We start from the raw sequence: 21,132 nt of genomic DNA on the forward strand, positions 1-21,132 counted from the left end.
CAGCCTGGATCACCTGCCTATCTTCTGGCGTGGATGCTTTGCCCCAAAGTTTGGTGTCATCGGCGAACTTGGCCAGTCCACTCCTGACTCCATATTACCCATATTATTGTGATATATAAGTTTTTTCTTTTGCTTTGTGTGACAAGTATTATAAAGCCATAATGAAATAGATTTCATTTGAATTATTTTTTAACATCACCATAAACAAGACCCGGAGTCAGCTGCAGGAGGCTATAATCCCTTATGATGTTTTAGAGCATCAGAGTTCCCAAAAATAGCAGCTGCTCACCGAGATGATAAAACATAATCCACAAGACAGGATTCACATAGATAGGATGTCACAAGGAATGACTGCATTACACTGGAGTACTTGTAATAGGGTTGGAGCATCTCAGGCAGTATTTCAGGCTGCGTGCTGTGATCAAAACCAGGTCAAATTACCTCGTGTAAACAGCAGAATTATTACATGCAGCTAGCAAATTTAGATTGTGCTTGTAAGAACTGTAATGACCTTTTGCTGATGCCTCTTTGGTTTGAAGGTTAACTCCAAAGAGTGTATTCAGTAGCAGCCTTTTGTCAGCTTAGTAAAGCAAAAGATGCAACTGTAAAAGTTAAAAATAAACACTGTGGGCTCCTTATTCAAAAAACAGAGAAAGCTGGAGTACTCCTGACTAATGCATTTTTCACCTGTATTAACTTTATATAATGGGTCACACTAAGAAGGTCAGCTGCTTGAAATGGTCAGCAGCACAATTTTTATCTTTGTTAACACAATGCAAACCGTAGAAGAATGAACACAGCTTGGGAAGAAATGGAAATCTTCCTGCTTTTACCTAAAGTCAATGGAGATCCTTCTCAGAGAAAAGGTCAGGTCACTGCACTGTAATGGACCTTATCAAGTTTTGTTGGACCTTATCAAATCCTTTCTGCAGGGTCAGGTGAGGTGAAGACCTGCACTGTCACCAGTCAGGACCAGGGTCCATGGGGAAGCTGGCACCTCAGGTCTCCCATTCTCACCAAGAAATGCCTTCTTAGGTTAGGGACAGATATTACACATCAGCCAGTTTAAATGATCAAAAACTGGTTAAAACCTGTAACAGAACAGATGTTCACTGCACATAAACCAGTTTGAAAACGGCTGAAACCACTTTGAGATAAACCTGGTTGAATGTAGTATCAGACTTAACTTATTTGGGTCAAACCAGTTTATGAAACTTCTGTCCCAGACCCCTTCCTGGTTTCAGTTAAATCAGAGTCCTCCAGGATCCTGGCATGCTCTCTGGGCTGGGTGGGGCTCTCTGCTCCAGAGAGCTGGGCTGGCCCCGTCCCTCTGCTCCCTGGCTGCAGCTCTGGCAGAGACTGCAAGTACAGGCATACCTCGTTTTATTGTTCTTCGCAGATATTGCGTTTTTTACAAATTGAAGGTTTGTGGCAACCCTGCGTCTAACAAGTCTATCGGTGCCATTTTTCCAACAGCATTTGCTCACTTTGCATTTTTTAGCAATAAAGTATTTCTTAATTAAGGTATGTACATTGTTTTTTCAGACATAATGCTATTGCAGACTTAATAGACTACAGTATAGTGTAAACATAACTTTTATATGCATTGGGAAACCAAAAAATTCATGTGACTCGCTTTATTGCGATATTCGCTTTATTACAGTGGTCTGGAACCGAACCCGCAATATCTCCGAGGTATGCCTGTACAGCAGTGTCTGCCTGGTTCCCTCCTGCTTCCCCCAACCCTCTCACCACTCCATGATGAAGCAGGGATTTCCCCCGTCCCTCTGCCTTACACAGACACCTCTCAGCATTAGCTAGCATACCACATGGTGGCTACTGCTCATGCTGCAGGAGACAGGACACAGGCAGACAGGACAGTGTCTCCTAGGGCTTTTTGGAGCTAATCAACAGGTAGCTGGTAATAGTTTCATAGTTTCTAGGGTCGGAAGGGACCTGAGCAGATCATCTAGTCCGACCCCCTGCCATGGCAGGAAAGAATACTGGGGTCAGACAACCCCAGCAAGGTGTACATCTAGCCTCCTCTTAAAACCCCCCAGGGTAGGAGCCAGCACCACTTCTCTTGGAAGCTGGTTCCAGACCCTAGCCGCCCTGACCGTGAAGTAGCGCCTCCTGATATCTAACCTAAACCTACCCTCTGCCAGCTTGTGACCGTTATTCCTGGTCACTCCTGGCGGTGCTCGGGGGAACAGTGACTCCCCCTATGCCTGCTGATCCCCCCTGACTAGTTTATAACAGGCCACAAGATCCCCCCTAGCCTTCTCTTCTGGAGGCTGAACAGGTTCAGGTCCTGCAGCCTCTCCTCATAGGGCCTGCCCTGTTGTCCCCTGATCATACGAGTGGCCCTCCTCCTAATGTCCCTCCATTCCTTCTTTGGAAAAGCTGTTTAAGAAGAGCTTGAACTAATGGAGAGAGGCTTTGTTTTCTAATAGGGGTGATAAACACTGTGTTATCAATTCCCTGCTAGCCAGCTCAGAAGGGGGAGGGGTAACCCCTTCCTAATCAGAGTGTCTTGCCAGGGCCTGGCCATGCACTCCTTAGCTCAGTGCTATGGAAAGGGTGGGAGGGCTGCTGTAGTACTCCTCCAGCTTCTAGTCTGAGCCACTGCAGGCATGTGCCTGCATTTCTGGGATGTCTGTACAGTTACAAACTGGTTTAGCCTAGCCAGGTTAGACTAACTTGCAAAGATTGACTCAATTCAGGCTCAGGCTTTTTGAATGTATGTCCCTAGCCTTAAAGGTTTCAGGCCCTGGTCTGTAGAGGCTGTGTCTTACTTCACATCAACACAAGAAAAGTTTGTGTTAAACAAGCGGGATAAGGACACAGGCAGACAAGGTTCTTTGGGTAAATCCAATATCTTTTATTAGACCAACTGAAATGTTAAACAAGAGAGCTTTTATTTTTAATCTTATATTTACTCAGCAGCAAACAAATGACCTGCAGCAAACAACTGCCTCCTCCAACAGACTTGCTGCTCCATGATGAGTACGGACCTACCCAAATTGTGATTGCACGTATTTCATGGAAATCAGGAAATCAGGCAATCTCTGTGAAATCCAGGGGGGAAGGGAAGGGGTGAGAAACTTACTAAAAATAAAATGCTGGCTCCTCAGTGGGAGCTAGCAGTCCTCCCCTCAACACAGCCTGTTCAGAGAAAAAGCAGAGGGAGATTGCTGGTATGAAAGCTAACAGGCAAGATGACTGCTACCCCCAGTGGTGGGGGGTGGGGGCACAAGGGCCTGTCAGAGGCATGATGGGTCCCTTGCCACAATAAGCCTTTGAAAATGGCAGCTGGCCCAGCAATCTGCCCACAAAATGAGCTGGCTGTCTCCTTGAGTTGAGTAGACTCCTAATAATGAGTGACTCTGAGGCTAGGAACATATGTTGCATTTGTCCCAGGACAAGTTGTACACCTCTGGTTGTCCTGGAACAGAAATGTTCTAAGCTAGGCATGTATACACATCGCTTTTCCAATCAGGGTTTGGTATGCAGCTGAATGCACTGATGCTTTTCTGCCATTGATTTAATGATGCAGCCCACAGACAACTGTTCAGATGTGTTTCACAGTGTCTTGAGACAAACTGTTAGCACTTCTTATCCTCTAAACCTTTTAAGGATTTGTCCTGGAACAATGGACATAGACATGTGAATGACTGCACTTTGTCCTGGAAAAAAATGGTTTCCCCTGGGACTAGTGCAACATCTGTTTGGAGCATGAATTCTCCAGGCACATTCATCATCCATTCACCAGAGAAGCTACATCACAGAAAAGCTGTGGGAAAGCCTGATATTGGCAGCCTGGTACTTCTGGAACCATGCAATCAGATGACAAATACTTGGGCTAGATTATGGCACTACTGGGATGATGGGCCAGTCCCCTGGAATCTGTAGTGCTTGGGATAATTTCCCAGTACAATTTGTGTGGTCAACTCCTAGGCAACCAAATTCTGCAATGGGATTCTCATAAGGTTTTGCCTGACTCCTGTTCTCTACCTATCCCAGACCCCTAATAATGATCTTACTCCAACATATTGCGGCAAATTCATTATTTGTTTTTTAACCCAAGGTAAACAAATACATAAATAAATAAAATCACTCTCCCAATTGTTACGGATGGCTGCACAGGGTTGCTAGCCATGTATAGAAATAGTCTGAACAGCGATTATAAGCCTAAGTGCCTCCTGCACCACAAACACAGAGATATCTATACTCACAAGTAGAACATTCCTCCACCAATTACCCTGTGAAATACTGAACATTGGATGGTGTTCATCCTGGAATGATCAACACCCAAAGACAGCAAGCTGAGGAACAAATACCACAGCATTGCATAGCACTATGGGCAGATCCAGAGGGGGTGTTGTGGTGAGGCCACACTCCCTTTTGGACTGGACAGCACCAGGAGAAGTTTTGGGGATTTTTTTTTAAGTCTCCAAAGAGGGTAAGAATCTCTCACTTCCCCTCCCCTTCCTCTTCCTGCTGCTTTCTCTACTGTTCCCAGGGGCAGGGGAAGCTTCAAAGCCACTCTTGCCTGCTCCAGCTGGACTGTGCAGGGGCTTGGATTGGGAACAGCAGCAGTGATGGACAGGGAGGGTGTGTTCCCACTCCCTTCACCTGCTCCTACAGGGATTGGGAAGGGTGGGGAACCCATGCTCTGCTCACCACTGCTGCTGCAGCTGTCACTGAGCCCAGCTCACATGCAGCCCAGTTGGATCAGGCAGGAGCAGTTTTGAAGCTTACCCCAGGACTGCAGAGAAAGCAGCAGTTTCAGGGGAGTGGGGAAAGATGAGGTGAAGAGATCTGCTTTTGAGCACAGAGGGGAAGGATGGGAGTCTTACCCACTTTGAGGACTTAAAAATTCCCCAGAGTTTCCCATGGTGCCATCTATCGGCAGTGGTGGGATACAGGGGAGAAGGCTAAGAGAGGAATGCAGCCACCCCTGAAGCACTGGTGATTGGTCCCACACCCTGATTTGCCAGATCCTGGATCTGCCCCTGCATAGCACAGGCTGAATGCTGTTGTGACATGCAAGGAATAACTTTTGCAGAACATTAATTCAGGAGGAGACAGAAGCCCTTTGTGCATCTCCAGTTATGGAGATAAGGTAACAGATTTGAAATTCAAGCCATGGGTGCTCATTAATCCTGCTTAATTTCTTTTCATTCCATTTGTAATCCCTTGTTTGACCTATAAATTCCATTTTGGTCTGTAGTTTTAGTTAGGAGAAATGTGTGTACATAGTGGGAAAGTAATTGCATGCTACTCTTTATGAACTCCCATTACAATAACCAGAACTGGCTCAGTGTGCAGCTATATTTTTTTCTACCTGTTAACCTGCTGTTTGGTATATATAGCTAAGTTATTAGAAAGCTTGAAAAATAATTAAAACCAAAGTGACCCTATTAGAACTGGAAGAATTCTAAATGCCACGTGCAGTGATTGATTAAAAAGAAAAAATAAGAGATTTCTGAAAGAATAGTGAGCAATCTTTGTTGTTGGATTCCATTCTTTTGGTCACTCATCAATATTCCTTGGTGATCAGCTAAAGGAGGAAAAGAAACCATCCCTGAATCCATCTAACTTGGAACGTAACATTGCATTGCTTCTCGGCTCCAGCTCCCATCCTGCCCCCTCAGGCTTCTATCTCTGCCCTTCTCAAGATGTGGTCTCCTGGCCCTTGTCATTGCCCCTCTCTGGATCATGGGCTCTATAGCCCTGCTTCTGCACCTCCCAGGGCTGTGGGATCTCTAGCCCTGCCTCTGCCCCTCCAGGGCTTCTCTCTACCACTGAGTCCCTGGCCCCAATTCTCACCCTCTTGTGTTATACCATTGCTTGGGCCCTGCCCCTGGCAAGCTCAAGCCTCATATGCTTTTATGGCATTAATAGGATCTCCAACCACCCTTACTGGTCCCAAATCCAAACCACCAGTATCAACCCCAACACAATAAGAAAGCCCTCTGGATGTAACAAAAGCTCTCCTTACACTGGGTTTCAACATAACATAAGCTCCCTGGATGGATCACCAAGCTCCAGCCCACTACTGGGTCCCACTTCCCTGCAAGTTGTAAACATCTCGCTTGCAGATCTCAGGGCAGCTTGAGTCCACCAGGCAATCCCCTTCAGCCTTCTTGCTCAGGAGTTCCTACTCTTTTAGCTGCAGGGCCAGACTGCTCTCAGGCCCTGGCTTTATGTGCCTTCTAAGCCATGCCCACCCAGTCAAATGACTCTGCAGACACTCACAGGTGTTCCCCTCCTGGGCCTGATGACCCTCCTGCTCTGCCCTATGAGGGCTTAGCTCAGCAGCCTGAAGCACTTTGCTCATGTCTGCCTTAGCACAGTTTACTGCTCTGTGTCCACTCCCTGTGTGGGTTACCTTCCTGGAGTGGACCTCTAGCTGGATCTTGCAGTCTGTCTGCTTGCTGGCAGCAAGTTCATTAGCAGCTAGCTTGCTTCCAAGCTGCCAGCCCTCCCTGATCCAGCTCAGTCTGCTTTAGTTTCCTCTTAAGTAGCAAGAGCCTGCTGGGCTTCTTGTTACTACTACTACTAATAATAATACATTTTCATTTCAGGAAAGATTTTTTTTGTCCAAATAACAACCCCCCCAAATCATAGAATCATAGAAAATAAGGGTTGGAAGGGACCTCAGGAGGTCATCTAGTCCAAACCCCTGTTTAAGGCAGGGCCATCCCCAACTAGATCATCCCAGTCAAGGCGTTGTCTATCTGGGTCTTAAAAATATCCAAGAATGGAGACTCCACAAACTCTCTGAGTAGGTAACCTGTTTGAGTGCTTTAATATCCTCTTAGTGAGAAATCTTTTCCTAAAATCTAACCTAAACTTCCCTTGCTGCAACTTGAGACTATTGCTCCTTGTTCTGTCATCTGCCACCACTGAGGCAGATTTTTTGCATTTGCTAAATAAATAAATAAATACACTGAGACAGATGACAGAATACGGAGGGGTCTAGCTCAGGGGTAGGAAAAACACGGCCTGCAGGCTGGATTCAGCCCACAGGGATTTTGTTCGGCTTGTGGAAGATTCCTTGGTCCCACCCAGCCCAGGCCTGAAGGGCAGCCCAGGCCATGGTGTGTGTGGCTGGTTCTGCCTCCCGCTCTGCCCCCTGGGCATGCAGCAGGGTTGAGGTGGCACAGTGGCTGCAGATGGGTGGGGAGCAGGGAGACCCTGGTGTCCCAGCCTCTAGTGGAGGGTTCAGGATTGTGAGTGTGGTCAGGAGTAAAAGGCAAGAAAGGTTTATTGATTTACCAAAACCCCCCACAACTATGTGTAATAAAAAAATAACCATGAGAGACAATAACAATTCGCATTGGCAACTTATCGGCAGTCCCCTCTGATGTCTGATGTATGACAAGTTCTTCTTTTACAAAGCTCAGTGAAGTCAGGCATCCTTGATATGTGCTGTCCGAGGGGTACCAAGAAGCACCCTAGTATTCAGTCCTCAGGCTCCTCGAGATCCACGGGCCCACCAAATCCAGGTTGGCAGCTAATTTCTAAATTAGTAGCTTCTCTCACAGAGCTGCATCTTCCTTCTAATGATTTCCAGATGTGCTAGCCAATTTATAACTTCTGAGCTATGCTGATAACTTACAGCCATTCAGATTCTCCCACTACAACTCTTCTTAGGACTGACCAATAGCAGTACAAGCCTTTGCATTCTTCTGATAAGGTTAATTTTGACTACACCACAAGGCCTACTACTATTTCTGCAAGGCCTTGTTAAATTTACTAGGCCTCACTACATACAAGGTCTCACTAATCTCTGACTTTAATTAAACTCTTAGTGGCAACATGCAGCTCCAATACATGGACGAATGACAAGAAACACCTGGTCTAATCCTCATAGAGCAATCAGCAAGCACCTTTATCACACAGACAATTCTCAGCTGTTACACCTGGAATCTTGGGGGCAGTGACAGCATGGGGCTGGGGCCAGGGCTGGGCCCATGACTGGGACTGGGGTCAGGACAGACCCGTGATCCGCTATCTGCCCATGTGACAGGCATGGGTTCCACGGGCAGAGGTGTGCAGGGAGCGGATCATGGCTCTGCCCCAACCCCATGCTGTCAAAGCCCTGTGATCCCAGGGTCTTTATGAAGACAGGCTGGGAGCCATGCAGGCAGGGTGCATGGCCAGGCAGATAGAATGAGACTGTGGTCAGGCAGGAAGCTGTGTCCAGGGCTGGGGCTGGCATCTTGGGGCGGTGACAGTGCGGGGTTGGGGAGGAGCTCTCTTGCATGTCCATGCCTGTGGAACCAGCACCTGTCACAGGGGTGTGTGGGCAATGGATTGCAGCTCTTTCCTGGTCCCATGGTATCACTGTTTACCCCATGATCCCGGTCTCACCTGTCCATCTTTCTCCAAACACTGCTCCCCACCCACCCATGGCTCCATCCCACATAGGGAGTTTTGATAAGTTGTTGCCAGGAATGGGGGTGGGTGTTGTCCTGGCCTGTGACAGCTCAGCAAAACTCCTGATGTGGCCCATTGGCCCAAATAATTGCCTACACTTGGTCTAGCTCCATCCCCATTGGAACAACCCTTCAGATAGTTGAAGTCTGCTATTAAATCCCCTCTCAGTCTTCACTTCCCCAGACTAAATGAGCCCAGTTCCCTCAGCCTCTTCTCATTAATCATGTGTCCCATGTGTCCCAGCCCCCTAACCATTTTCATTGCCTTCCACTGGACTTTCTCCAATTTGTCTACATCCTTTCTGTAGTGGGGGTTCACACTGGGGTGTATTACTCCAGCTGTGGTGTCACCAGTGCTGAATAGAGGGGAAGAATCACTTCCTTCATTCTGCTGGCAACATTCTATTAATGCAGTCCAGTATGCTATTAGCCTTCTTCACAACAAGAGCAAACGGTTGGATCAGATTCAGTTTATTGTCCACAGTAACCCCCAGTCTTTTTCTGCAGAGCTGTTACCTAGCCAGTCAGTCCTCATCCTGAACTGGTGCACTGGATTGTTCTGTCTTAAGTGCACGACTTTGCAATTCTTATTGAACTTTATGCCTGGATCCAGACATGCAAGCACGTGTGGTTTGTGGCACTGCAAACCTCTTTGCAACACCACAAATTGTATGAGTTGCACATTCATCAGTGTATGGCACTGCTAATTTGCAGTGCTGGGGCAAAATTTGCTACCAGGACAAGTGCAAAATTCTGCACTCAGAATGGAACAATCCCATGCACTGATACAGGGGGGCAACTGGCTGAGCAGCAGCTCTGCAGAAAAGGACCTGGGGGTTACAGAGGAAAATAAGCTGAATATGAACCAACAGTATGCCCTTGTTGCCAAGAAGGCTAACAGCATACTGGGCTACATTGGTACGTGTGTTGCAAGCAGGTCAACAGAAATGATTAGCACTGTTGAGGCCACATCTGGAGTACTGTGTTCAGTTTTAGGTCCTCCAGTACAGAAAATATGTGGACAAATTGGAGAGAGTCCAGCAGAAGGCAACAAAAATGGTTAGGGAACTAGGGCACATGACTTATGAGAGATGACTGAGGGAACTGGGCTTGTTTAGTCTAGAGAAGAGAAGACTGAGGGGGGATTTAATAGCAGCCTTCAACTATCTGAAGGGTGGTTTGAAAGAGGATGGAGCTACACTGTTCTCAATGGTGGCAGATGACAGAACAAGGAGCCAAAGTTTCAAGTTGTAGGATATTACGAAGCATTTTCTCAGTAGTAGGGTAGGAAAACAATGGAACTGGTTACCCAAACAGGTTGTGGACCATCCTTGGAGGTTTTTAAGACCTGGTTTTTAAGACAAAAAGCCTTGGCTGGGATGATCTGGTTGGGGATAGTCCTACTCTGAGCAGGTGGTTGGGACAGATGACCTCCTGAGGTCTCTTCCAATCCTAATTTTCTATGATTCTATTATTCCTTCTACCCATTTTCAAATATGGGCACTGCATTTGCCCTTTTCCAATCATCTGGAACCTTTCCCAATTGCCATAAGTTTTTAAAGATAACGATCACTGGCTCTGCAATCACATCAGCCAACTCCCTCAGCACCCTTGGATACATCATGTCTAGTCTCATGGTCTTGTACATTTTTCTAAATAGTTCCCAACCTGTTCTTTCACCACTGTTTTGCTGCTCACCTTTGCCTCAAATTGTGCTGCCAGGTGCAGTAGTCTGGGAGCTAGCCTTGCCTGTGAAGACTGAGGTAAAAAAGGCATTGAGTACTTCAGTTTTTTCTGCCTCATCTGTCACCAGGTTTCCTCCCCATTTAGTAAGGGACCCAAACTTTCCCTGATCCTCCTCTTGTTGCTGACATTACTTGTAGAAGCCCTTCTTGTTACTCTTCACATCCTTTGCTAGCTGCAACTCCAATTGTGCTTTGGCCTTCCTCATGTCACCCCTGCATGCTCAAGTAATACTATTATACTGCTTCCTAGTCATTTGTCCAAGTTTCCACTTTTTGTAAGTGTCCTTTTTGTGTTTTAGCTCACTGAAGAGTTTCCTGCTAAGCCAAGCTGGTTTTCTGCCATACTTGTAGTTGTCCTGTGCATTGGAATGGTTTGTTCCTGAGCCCTCAGCAAGGTTTATTTAAAATACAACCTGCTCTCCTGGACTCTTTTCCCCCTCACACTGGTCTCCCAAGGGATCCTGCCTATCAGTTCCCTGAGTGAGTCAAAGTCTGCTTTGCCAAAGTCCAGGGTCATTACTCTGCTGCTCTCCTTCCTTCCTCTTCTCAGAATCCTGATTTTGATCATCTCATGGTCACTGCTGCCCAAGCAGCCATCTACTACTACATTCCCCACCAATTTTTCCCTGCTTGTGAGGTGGTCAAGAAGAGCCCCTAGTTGGCTTCTCCAACATTTGTACCACGGAGTTGTCCCCAACACTCTCCAAAAACTTACTGGATTGCCTGTGCACTGCTGCATTGCCCTCCCAGTAGATGTCAGGGTGACTGAAGTCCCCCATAAGCACCAGGGCCTGTGATTGGGAGACTTCTGCTATCTGTTTGAAGAAAGCCTCATCCACCTCTTTCTCTAGTGTGGTGATCTGTAGCATCCATCCACCACAACATTACCCTTGTGATTGCTTCTAGCACTACAAGAATTTCAGTCCAAATCAAGGGAAATACAATGGCCAACTATGCCCCAGGAAAGGGTTTGCTTCTGGAGGCTGGCAACTACTGCTTGCAATGCTGCCTTCTGAGAGAGAGAGAGAGAGAGAGAGAGTGGGAGAGAGAAAGAGTGAGAAAGAATAGGTTTACACTTGAGATGGGGTCTCCAGGAGAACTGACTTTGGGAATGACCTCAGTGAATGCATTCCCTGAGTCTTTGGTCACGTTGTCTTCCCAGACAGTCCCATCTGCATTTGATACTATAGTAACTAGGGGTGCCTACAGGTGTGTAAGGGCCCCACTTTAATTAAAGGTGCTTTACACAAAGCACTGTAAGTTAGAGCCCCCCCAACCCAGCAGACATTCTTCTGTTCAGCTGGGGACGCTTGAGCCTGCCTGCAGCACACCTGGCCAGCAGGGATGCTCCAGAAGCCTCCAAGGGGCTGCTAAATGCCCCTCTCCCCAGTTCTGACCCCCATGTCCCTCAGCTCCAGGTCTGTCAACAGGGAAGGGAAGGAGCAGCAGTCAGCTGCTGGCTGGGCTTGCCTGGAGGGAGGGGGTGCAGTGGTACAGAGCCCCATCGCCTCAAGCCCCCCATCCCCCCAGATACCCTGGATAAGGTTTTGGGGAAGCCAGGCTCGGCCCACAAGGCAAGGGAGCTCCATTCCAGCCCCGCTCCCCTAACTCTGGCCTGGCCTGCTGCTGTCAGGAGGGTTGGGGAGAGAGTGGGGGAAGGGAGCCACTGTTGGCTTTTGGGCCGAGCCCACCTCATGCCCACTTTGTGGGGCGAGGTGGGCACGCTGGAGGGGATGGACAGAATCCAGCTAGATCTAGACAAATTATGAGGTGGGCGGATGAGAATAGGATGGAATTGAACGCAGATAAGTGCAAGGTGCTGCATCTAGGGAGAAGGAACCAGCAATACATCTATAGGCTGGGGAACACCCTTCTTGTCAAAATGGGGGTAGAAAGGGATCTTGGAGTCATTGTTGACCCCAGGATGAACATGAGCTGCCAATGTGAGGAAGTGGTCAGTAAGGCTAACCGCACCTTGTCATGCATCTACAGATGCATCACAAGCAGGTCCAGGGAGGTGATCCTTCCCCTCTATGCGGCACTGGTCAGGCTGCACTTGGAATACTGCGTCCAGTTCTGGGCGCCGCACTTCAAGAGGGATGTGGCTAGTATTGAGAGGGTCCAGAGGGCCACTCGCATGGTCAAGAGGCAGCAGGGCAGGCCCTACTGGGAGAGGCTAAAGGACCTGAACCTGTTCAGCCTCCACAAGAGAAGGCTGAGGGGGGAATCTAGTGGCCATTTACAAACTCACTAGGGGGACCAGTGGAAACTGGGGAAGGCTCTGTTCCCCCGGGCACCACCTGGGGTTACTAGGAATAATGGCCACAAACTGTTAGAGAGAAGGTTCAGGCTGGACATCAGGCGACATTACTTTACAGTCAGGGCTGCCAGGCTCTGGAATGGGCCCCCAGCTGGGGTGGTACTCTCTTCTATCTTGGGGGTCTTCAGGAGGCTGGACAGATATTTGGCTGGGGTGATATGACCCTGGCACTCATTCCTGCTCAGGGCAGGGAGTTGGACCTGATGATCTGTTTAGGTCCCTTCCAACCCTAAGTACTATGATACCTTCCACCAAAACTCCAGCTACAGCAGCTGTGGGGGTGGGGGGTGAGGTGAAGGGGCTCCACTCCACCCTGCCCCTGCCCCTGCCCCTGCTCCAGCTCCAGCTCCAGCTCCACCCAGGCCAAGCCTAATTTTTGCACATAGGTAAAACAAGGTTAATGATACCATTCCTACTTCCTTTGGAAAGTGTTCTGATGATAAAAAGCTCTATATTTGAACTAGATATTATTATTATTTACTTGTTCTATGCAAAATGTACAGGATAAACAAAGGCAGCAAATATTATCCTAAAATTTGCCACCTCCAGCAGTGAAGGAATAATTTACTCTTCCAGAATCATTCAAATCTTTGCTTTATTGATTAGAGTGCCAAAAAGCAATCCCTTTAAGGAAAGAGTACATTATTTATTTCTCACTTTTTGAATGTTTTTAGTGGAAAGTGAAAATTGTAGAGTGGACACTGCCACAGATTTAAATATGCTTTGAAAATGTTATACAACTGATGGAAATTCAGTGTGCAAAAACTAACACTGTATCTGCAAAAGAAAACATAAATGCTTTTGTAAAGTTTTACACATAGCTTTAAAATGAGGACCTTTTAGTACTTATATGCAGTGTCCACACGAGCGTGGACATTTGTTTCCCTGGGGACCACTAGCAGTGGGATACCGTGTGTCATTGCTAGTTATCCCCTGGGAACATCTGTGCCATGTGCCTTGTGGAGTGCCGCAGGTTATCATGGGTGCAGTAGGGGAGGCTCAGGCCAACACTGGGCTGGCCCCAGCAGCCTTACCTGGGACCCTGGGGGCCACCTGAGGCTGCAGCAGTGGTGATCCTGCTGCTCAGAGCCTGGCCAGCAGCCGGAGTGTGGCTCCAGCCAGCCAGGCTCTGGTTTGGAGTGGCGTGTGCTGCCTCCATGTGTGCTCTTCTGCTTTTTTTTTTTGTGAGGGTTTTTTTGCCCCCTGGATACTCAGGGTCAAAAAACCTGTCCATGCTGCTCCCTTGCAGCATGGAGAACAGTTGGATGTGTGGTATGTGGTGCCACAGATGTCTCTGCAGTGTCACATACTGCAAGCTACACTCATCTGGATGTGGCCATAGAGTGTAAAATTAATGTTGAGAGTATAGGCTTTGTGGGCTCTGTAATATCACTGAAGACTGCATTTAAAATAAAAAGAAATATTTAAGTTTGAGATACGATCAACTTGAAATGGCAGATGTGTTCACAAGAAAACACTCAATTTTTGCTTGTAATAGTCAGTTCCATAACTTCTACCTTTTTGTATTGAAATAATCAGGGATGCATTAAAAGCCTCTCTCTACAAACTCTTACACATGTGCATTAAGTCAGACAAGCACAGTAGTAAAGGGCTGGGACCATACTCATTTATTTGAAAGATGCTGATTTGCATATATAGAATAACAAATTTCTGCAATTTTTATATTCTTTCTTAGTCACTTGGGAAATCATATTTTGTTTCTTCATACATACAGGTATAATACAAATAACAATATTTTGTCCCTTTTGACAAGATACTTTGACAATATCTTTTGTGTTCTTCTCTGCAGATTTTTTGGAGAGTGGGACATACTAGAATTCACAGTACATTATCAACTTAGAACAAGCATTAAAATGACCTTTCAAAATACTGAACCACTTCCTTGCTCCAAGATTATTATTTGACCTGGAGTTGGAGCAATGGGCATATTCCAGACGAGGGAGAAGGGATGTTGTATAATAACTATTACACATGAGTGAGAAGAATCATCCTTATGCCAGACACCTGCAACCAGTAATAAATAACAGCACTGTCAGTTATCACTTCCTGTTTTGAAAACTTTAGTGTTTTCCAATCAGAGTTACGCTAACTTTGCCCACGGAATTCACTGTATATCACGACAGTACCAGCCTCTGGCGAGAGCAAGCTAATGTAACGAAGCCTGCTATATTCTAAAGCCTGTTTGGACCTCCTGTTAAATGTGGCAGATATAAAAGCAGAAGGAAATAAATACACGAGCTTATTTACTAAGTGGTAAAACCATGAACCTTTGAGTCAACAGATGCCTGGCCAAAATCTACAAATAAAGATACTATGCAGGAACTGAAAGCCAGCCACACTAAGTCAGAGTCAAGTCCATGAGTTGATAAATGCATTAAAAGTCAGTTGGAAACAAGGTGGAGAGAGACTGGGAACCTGTGTAGGGCCCGTGTGGCTGGGCATGTCCTTGGACATGGATGACTGCCAACAGCAAAGCCTCTGCCCTGAAGTGAACAGAATGGTACTTCAGTGCTAATTACAGTAACAGCTGTGCTAAATAGCTAAGGAGCATCTGCTGTGAAAATTCAGCTTTAGTTTGCAAAAATTCTCTTCTTCTAAACATGGTGGATTGTACTACCAGTTGTATATTTCTGTTGCAGATTAAAGCATGCAGAGACAATGGCTTCCAGACTTCTTTAACAATTAATTTCTGCATCGCCTGAAGTCATCCTTCAGGGAGTTTATAAACCAAGAACTGAAAAACAGTGCACCTTTCCATCAACGTACAAAGAAGTAGGAATGAAAAATCCTCATGAAAGAGCCTTCACCTGTTTTGAATATCTCTGTGTACGTGTCATTTTAGTACTACTGTCTGGCAACAAGTATTAGCCCATTAGAGCACACAACTGCTGTCACTGTATTAAAAGACTAACATTTAGGGGAACAATAAAGAAGTGATATTACTTTGCTCTAAGCAACATAATATACTCAATGAGGACCAATATTTGGTTGAGGAATAAAATGTCATTGTGAATTATGGATTTGGAGTCTGGACTGATTGAAGCCATTTTTCACCAGTATGATACACAATACATACAAAAGGCTTAATTTTGTTTTTCTGTTTGATCATTTGGCTACACAGCACATTTATACCAGTTAACCTGCTCATACATCACTGGAAAAAAAAAAGAAGCAAATATGCAAGGTATGATTTCATACTGGTTTTGCTCAGTGGGATCAAGTATTGAGTTATCTCAGAAAAACTACATTGGTGTAAATTACTGAATCCCCTGCTACCTCAGGATGAGGTCCCATAATAGCCCCCTACTGTGGCAGCTACCCTGGAAGAGCTTATCAATTGTCTGTTCTACATAGCAGTACAACTTACATTAGGGACCAAAGTAGATAAATGTTGTATGACTGTTATTCTGTTATGTGTTCAGACGTTTTATTTACCATGCTAAAGTTTAAAAGTTTCACTCATTAAGTGTTTTTGGTTTCTTATGTATGCTTCTGCTCCTTTTAATTCCACCGCTTCCATAATTTGCACACTACAAAAAGGATTAATGTATTCTTTTGTTTCATGGGCTTGACAGGTCTCACTTACATGTTTACACTGTTATACTTCCTTGATTTTTTTGTGGAACTGAAACGAATCTTCCAACTATTATAGTTTTTAGAAAGGAAATAATGAACCATTTTTTTGCTATCCATGGGAGCTATCTCAGGATCTAAAAACATTTTATAAAGATGGGAGCTATCTCAGGAGGATTTTTGCCTAGATTTATCTTAGACATATAACCCATTCTGAGATAAATTACAACAAACCTAAGGATGGCTGTACTGATAAGAACAGACTAATTCAACTGCAAACAGATTTTATAGTTTCCACTTAATTCAAAGGAAATTCAGTCTTACGGGACTGGTTCTAAACTCTTGAGGATGACTTTAAATCTTGATGGAGGATACTTCCCAGTCACATAACACTTTTTGTCCATAGTATCACTTGGTGTATATGCATACACACACAAACACACCCCCCCTTTTGTCTCAATCATTCCAAACAAGCAGTGGTTACAATTAGCAGGATACTAGAGAAGTATTCATAACTAAAAAGTATGAGATTAAGAAACCAAATGAGGTTCAAACATTAATATCTAAAATATCCTCCAGTAAGGCAAAAAAAGTATCTTTTCACCCACTAAACCTAAAATGTTAGTGGTGACTGCCCAAGATGGTATTCTAAAGCATTTTATTTTTTTCTTGAAGCACTTTTTCTCAAATAAGGAGTATTGGATAAATATTGAAAACTTTAATATAATGTATTTTAATTTTTGTTGAATCCTTTTATACACTCCTGATTTTGCAGTTTTACTACTCACCCTTTCAAATTCGTTACCTTAAGTAAATACAGCAAGAATTCTTTTTTCATCTTTTAAATCAAATTATAGTGTAATCAAAGTAAATCCTCTATCAGTTGGCTTAGGAAATCCTGTCCCTAAATGAAATGAAAATAACTTCTGACTTTTTAAATAGAATTCAAAATAGGTAACCTTATTAGCAAGCTATTATGAAAGTTGCAGTTTTTAAAAAATATGTAATATAAGGCATTTGTGGTAGGGAGTTGCAGCTGAACCATAAATTACATAGCACACATTATTCCTCAACAGAACAACATGATATTTGCATTAAACCAATTATCAGTGTTCTGTTGCCTAGATACAGTAAATCTGAAGTTTAATGCATTTTAGATAGGCATTTCAATTGCAAATGGAAAGCCAACAGTTTTTCACATCGTGTACATACAGAAAGCAGTCTGCTGCAATCTACCGTTCATTTACTCTTAAGAGAAAGAAGCAGTTTAACCTTTTGGGCAACGTTTAGATATTCATAAATACTATGCTGTGTGAAAATGTTCCCCAACTTACTTGTTCCCAGGCGAAGACATGTTGATTGAAATAGAATTGAATCTGTTCATTAGCAATGTTAATACAGAGTTGTTCGAAAGAATTCTTCTTGAAATTTTCAAATCCAAAGATGTCAAGAATCCCAATGTTTAAGCCATCATCATTTTCACTGCAAAGATTAAATAAAGTCATCATATTTTTATTTTACATGACCTCTAATTTCATTATTGTATCAAGAAAGCAAATAATGAACCAAATGTCCATGGATACTATATCAAGATGATTTGATATCAGTCAGATTTACTTTAGAAATATAATCCTTTCTGATATGTAATACAACAGATATGGACATGTAAGAATAATTATACTTGCAGAACAACCTAATTGAATTGTACTATTGGTGAACTCTAATGGCAAATACAAGTTAGACTTCGAATTTTATGTTTAAAATAATATTGATTAGCCTGTCAAAAAAGCCAACTACAGCACATAAACAACATTCAATTGCTCCTTGTTTCTATGGTAATAAAATAAGCTTTACTGGATAATACCTTGTAATTAAATGCCAGTTACTGCTTGCTTTCAATTACAATGCATGTAATGCTTAGGAATGATTTTATAAAAAAAAAAAGTCTAAAGAAAAGTCCCTGCATTCATTATTATGTACCTAAATGTCTTTTTTAAGAATTAAAAATTAGATTTAGATAGAAAATTAACTTAGCAAATATGTTCATGGAAAAGGAATTTAAAAGAGTAGCTTAAGATACCCAAGTTTGAAAATATGATCTTACATGCCTCTATCAAGAAACCTGAAAGAAATTGGACCAATACTGGAATTGTGTGACTAAATGATTTTTTTTTTGCAGGGGGCAAAATGGCAGGTATTATTATTATTATTAGTTACCACAAAGTAGAAAGTTTTGGTTTTTTGGCTAATTATAAAAGTTTATTCTGGGTCACATGAAAAATTGTGACCTGAAATTAAACATTTTGTTTGATGGAGTATTTTTCACAATCAGTTTTTCATAAAAAGCACATGACTTTTGCCAATGAAGGACTAAATTCACAAGCCTTTTCTGAATGTAGTCTGAAAAATCAAAATGGTTCAGTTTGGAGCTATTAAAATTAAGCATTCTGACATTTCTATCCTTTGCACCCTTTCCCCACACCCCCTGCTCTTTTTTGGTTAAAGTAATTAATTCAGGTCAAAATCAGCAAATAGTTTTAGTTGCTCCAGAACACATTATCTGTTGAAAATATTTCACATAACTCTATCTTTACAGAATGTCAAGAAATTAATAAGTAAATTCCCTTCCAGATTGTATCAAGACTTGTTCCACTGGCTAAAGGACCCACCAGGGATACTCTGTAGCACAGAAAAGAGATATGTGCATCAGTTAGCAGTGCTGGGCAATCTTCCATGCATTTCAGCTTCACATCCATTGATTAAAATGATATGTATTTGTGTTTTGCTGCTATTTAATATGGGAAAGTTTAGAAGAGACTCCTAAAAACTGAAGCCTCAGATTTAACCCAGTTCTTCAAAAATGAAAGTGCAGATTTGCTGAATTGAAATATAATGGATATTTGGAATCAACAAGCAGTTTATCCAATTTCCTCACCACCAGCAGCCTCAGGGTGCCTTAATATATATGACTTGCTAACAAAACCATATAACTTCTTCAACAGGTTTGCTTACATGTTATATCCCAGTCTCTTACCCCGAATCTGGCTACATTTTTAGACAGTAAGGCTGTATCCAGACAAGCGCGGATGTGCCATATGTGGCACCGTAGTCTATGGTACTACACACCACACATGCAGGTGTTCCCTGTGCTGCTACCTTGAGGTGCAGGAATAAAACAATACTGAAAAAAGTGGGGTGGCGCACTTGGTGGCATTGCGCATTGTCCTAAACTGGAGCCCGCCTGGCTGAAGCCATACTTTGGCTGCTGGCCATCTCTCCTGCTATGGTTGCAGACCTGGGAGGCCCTCAGGACACCAGGTAAGGCTGCTGGGGCCAGCACAGTTGCTGTCCCCAGTCTTTTCCACCTCACCTGGGGTAGCCTGCTGCACACCAGAGCATGTGTGGCATGAGCATTTCTCAGGGACAAGTAGCAGCAGAACAAGGTATGCCACTGCTACTTGTTCCTGGGGAAACAAGCATCCACACTTGTCTAGATGTTCCCTAAGGGTGTCCACACATACAGACACGTGCATTTGCTGCAGTTCAAATAGCGGCGGCACAAATTTGTGCTGGAGATTTGTGCCTCAGCATGTGTCTGAATGTGTACTTTGATGTGGGGCAAGTTGCGCTGCTTGGGGCAAACTGCCCCTGTCCAGCTCCTCCTGGATCTTCAGCCAGGGGGAGCTGGAGGCTGGCCCCAGCAGTATAAAAACCTGCCTTCAAGGCCACTTGCCCTCAGGAGCTTCTGAGGCCTAGCCACACGGTATCTGGGGATACTAGCCCTTTGTGCCAGCTGGATTGCTGCAGCAGCCTGGACCTAGCGTGGCCCCTGCATCCTCTACCTACTGCAAAAGTCTGGCAGTGGGAGCTGCTGCCTGGCTGTGACCTGCTGCTACTTGTGACCCATGGCCCCACGGCTGCACACCTGCCAGACCCAGATGGGGACTGCAAGGCCACTTGGGCTGTGGTATGGGCGCTGAAGCAGAGCCACCTGCACTACTGGGCCAGTTGCCAGCTTCCAGTACCCGAGGCTGCTCAGTTGGCCTTTGTGTGGCACTGCTGTCATGTCTTCCAGTGCCCTTGCTCTGCCATCTGGGCAGCTATCACTCAGAAGATGTGCTCATTACGGTGGTCCACTTTGAACTGTTTAAGTGTGTCCTCCTGGCTCCAAATGACTGGAAGGTCAGCCACCTCGTCCACCCTCCAGCTGGGTCCCTGGTGCTGGCCCTGGGCAGGCTTTTCTCTCTGTGTCCCCCCACTTGCCTCAGCAGCAGAGATCCTGGTTTTCTCTATTTAAAAATCACAAATTCTCTGATAAAAACCCCAAATTCTCTAATTAAGTCTTCAAATTCCATGTTCTTCCATTATTAAAATGAAACACTACTATATATATATAGGTATTAGTTAAGCACAATGTTTTATTGATATATTTACAATTTTAATTCTGTTTGGAAGCCTATCACTGCCTCAACCATTACAATAAAATAAATTCTAAATACTTATATATTTTGGCATTTACTTTTGGTTTTTTTATCATAGGAAATTAGAGCTCCCCCCGTGTCCTTCCCTCACCAGGATGAGGGTCCAGCTGTGACTGTCTCTACAGCTGCTTTGTGGAACTGAGCAGCACGGATGTGCTGGTGCCCTGCCCCTGCTCCTCACTCCCAAGCCACAGCCCCCACAGCCCTGCCAGTGCCCCTCACTCGTCACCCACACCTCTGCCTGCCCCCCACTCACTCCCTCCTGGCAGCAACTCCCACCTGTGTGAGTTCGATGCCGAATTGTATAAGGACTGAATTAAGCACAGGCTCAGACCTGGATGTTCAATTTAAAACTTTCATTGTTTCACAAAGCCATAAACTAAAGGAGGTCTGTTGGTTCACGAGGTTCCCAAATCAAGCCCTTGCTTTCTAACCTGGAGGCTAGGTGTGGCTGCCTGATTCAGGAGTCTCAGAACTGGTCAACAGCTCATTTAAAAGGAGTCCCTTATCTTTTTTTAGGCAAAAGATACAAAACTGTCCCCATG

General features: G+C 44.6%; 1 protein-coding gene across 2 annotated transcripts in view; it reads right to left on the reverse strand.

Moving 5' to 3' along the window:
• MYO3A (myosin IIIA) overlaps positions 1-21,132 on the reverse strand; it is a 192,204-nt gene that overhangs the window by 57,123 nt on the left and 113,949 nt on the right. For both annotated transcript variants that reach the window (XM_019531841.1, XM_019531832.1), the window contains exon 18: positions 17,441-17,588. In XM_019531841.1, the coding sequence (XP_019387386.1) occupies positions 17,441-17,588 (148 nt within the window). The remainder of the gene's footprint in view (positions 1-17,440; positions 17,589-21,132) is intronic.

The sequence above is a fragment of the Crocodylus porosus genome, unplaced genomic scaffold, assembly GCF_001723895.1.
Source record: "Crocodylus porosus isolate Cpor-Errol unplaced genomic scaffold, CroPor_comp1, whole genome shotgun sequence".
In the NCBI taxonomy this organism is placed as follows: domain Eukaryota; kingdom Metazoa; phylum Chordata; order Crocodylia; family Crocodylidae; genus Crocodylus; species Crocodylus porosus.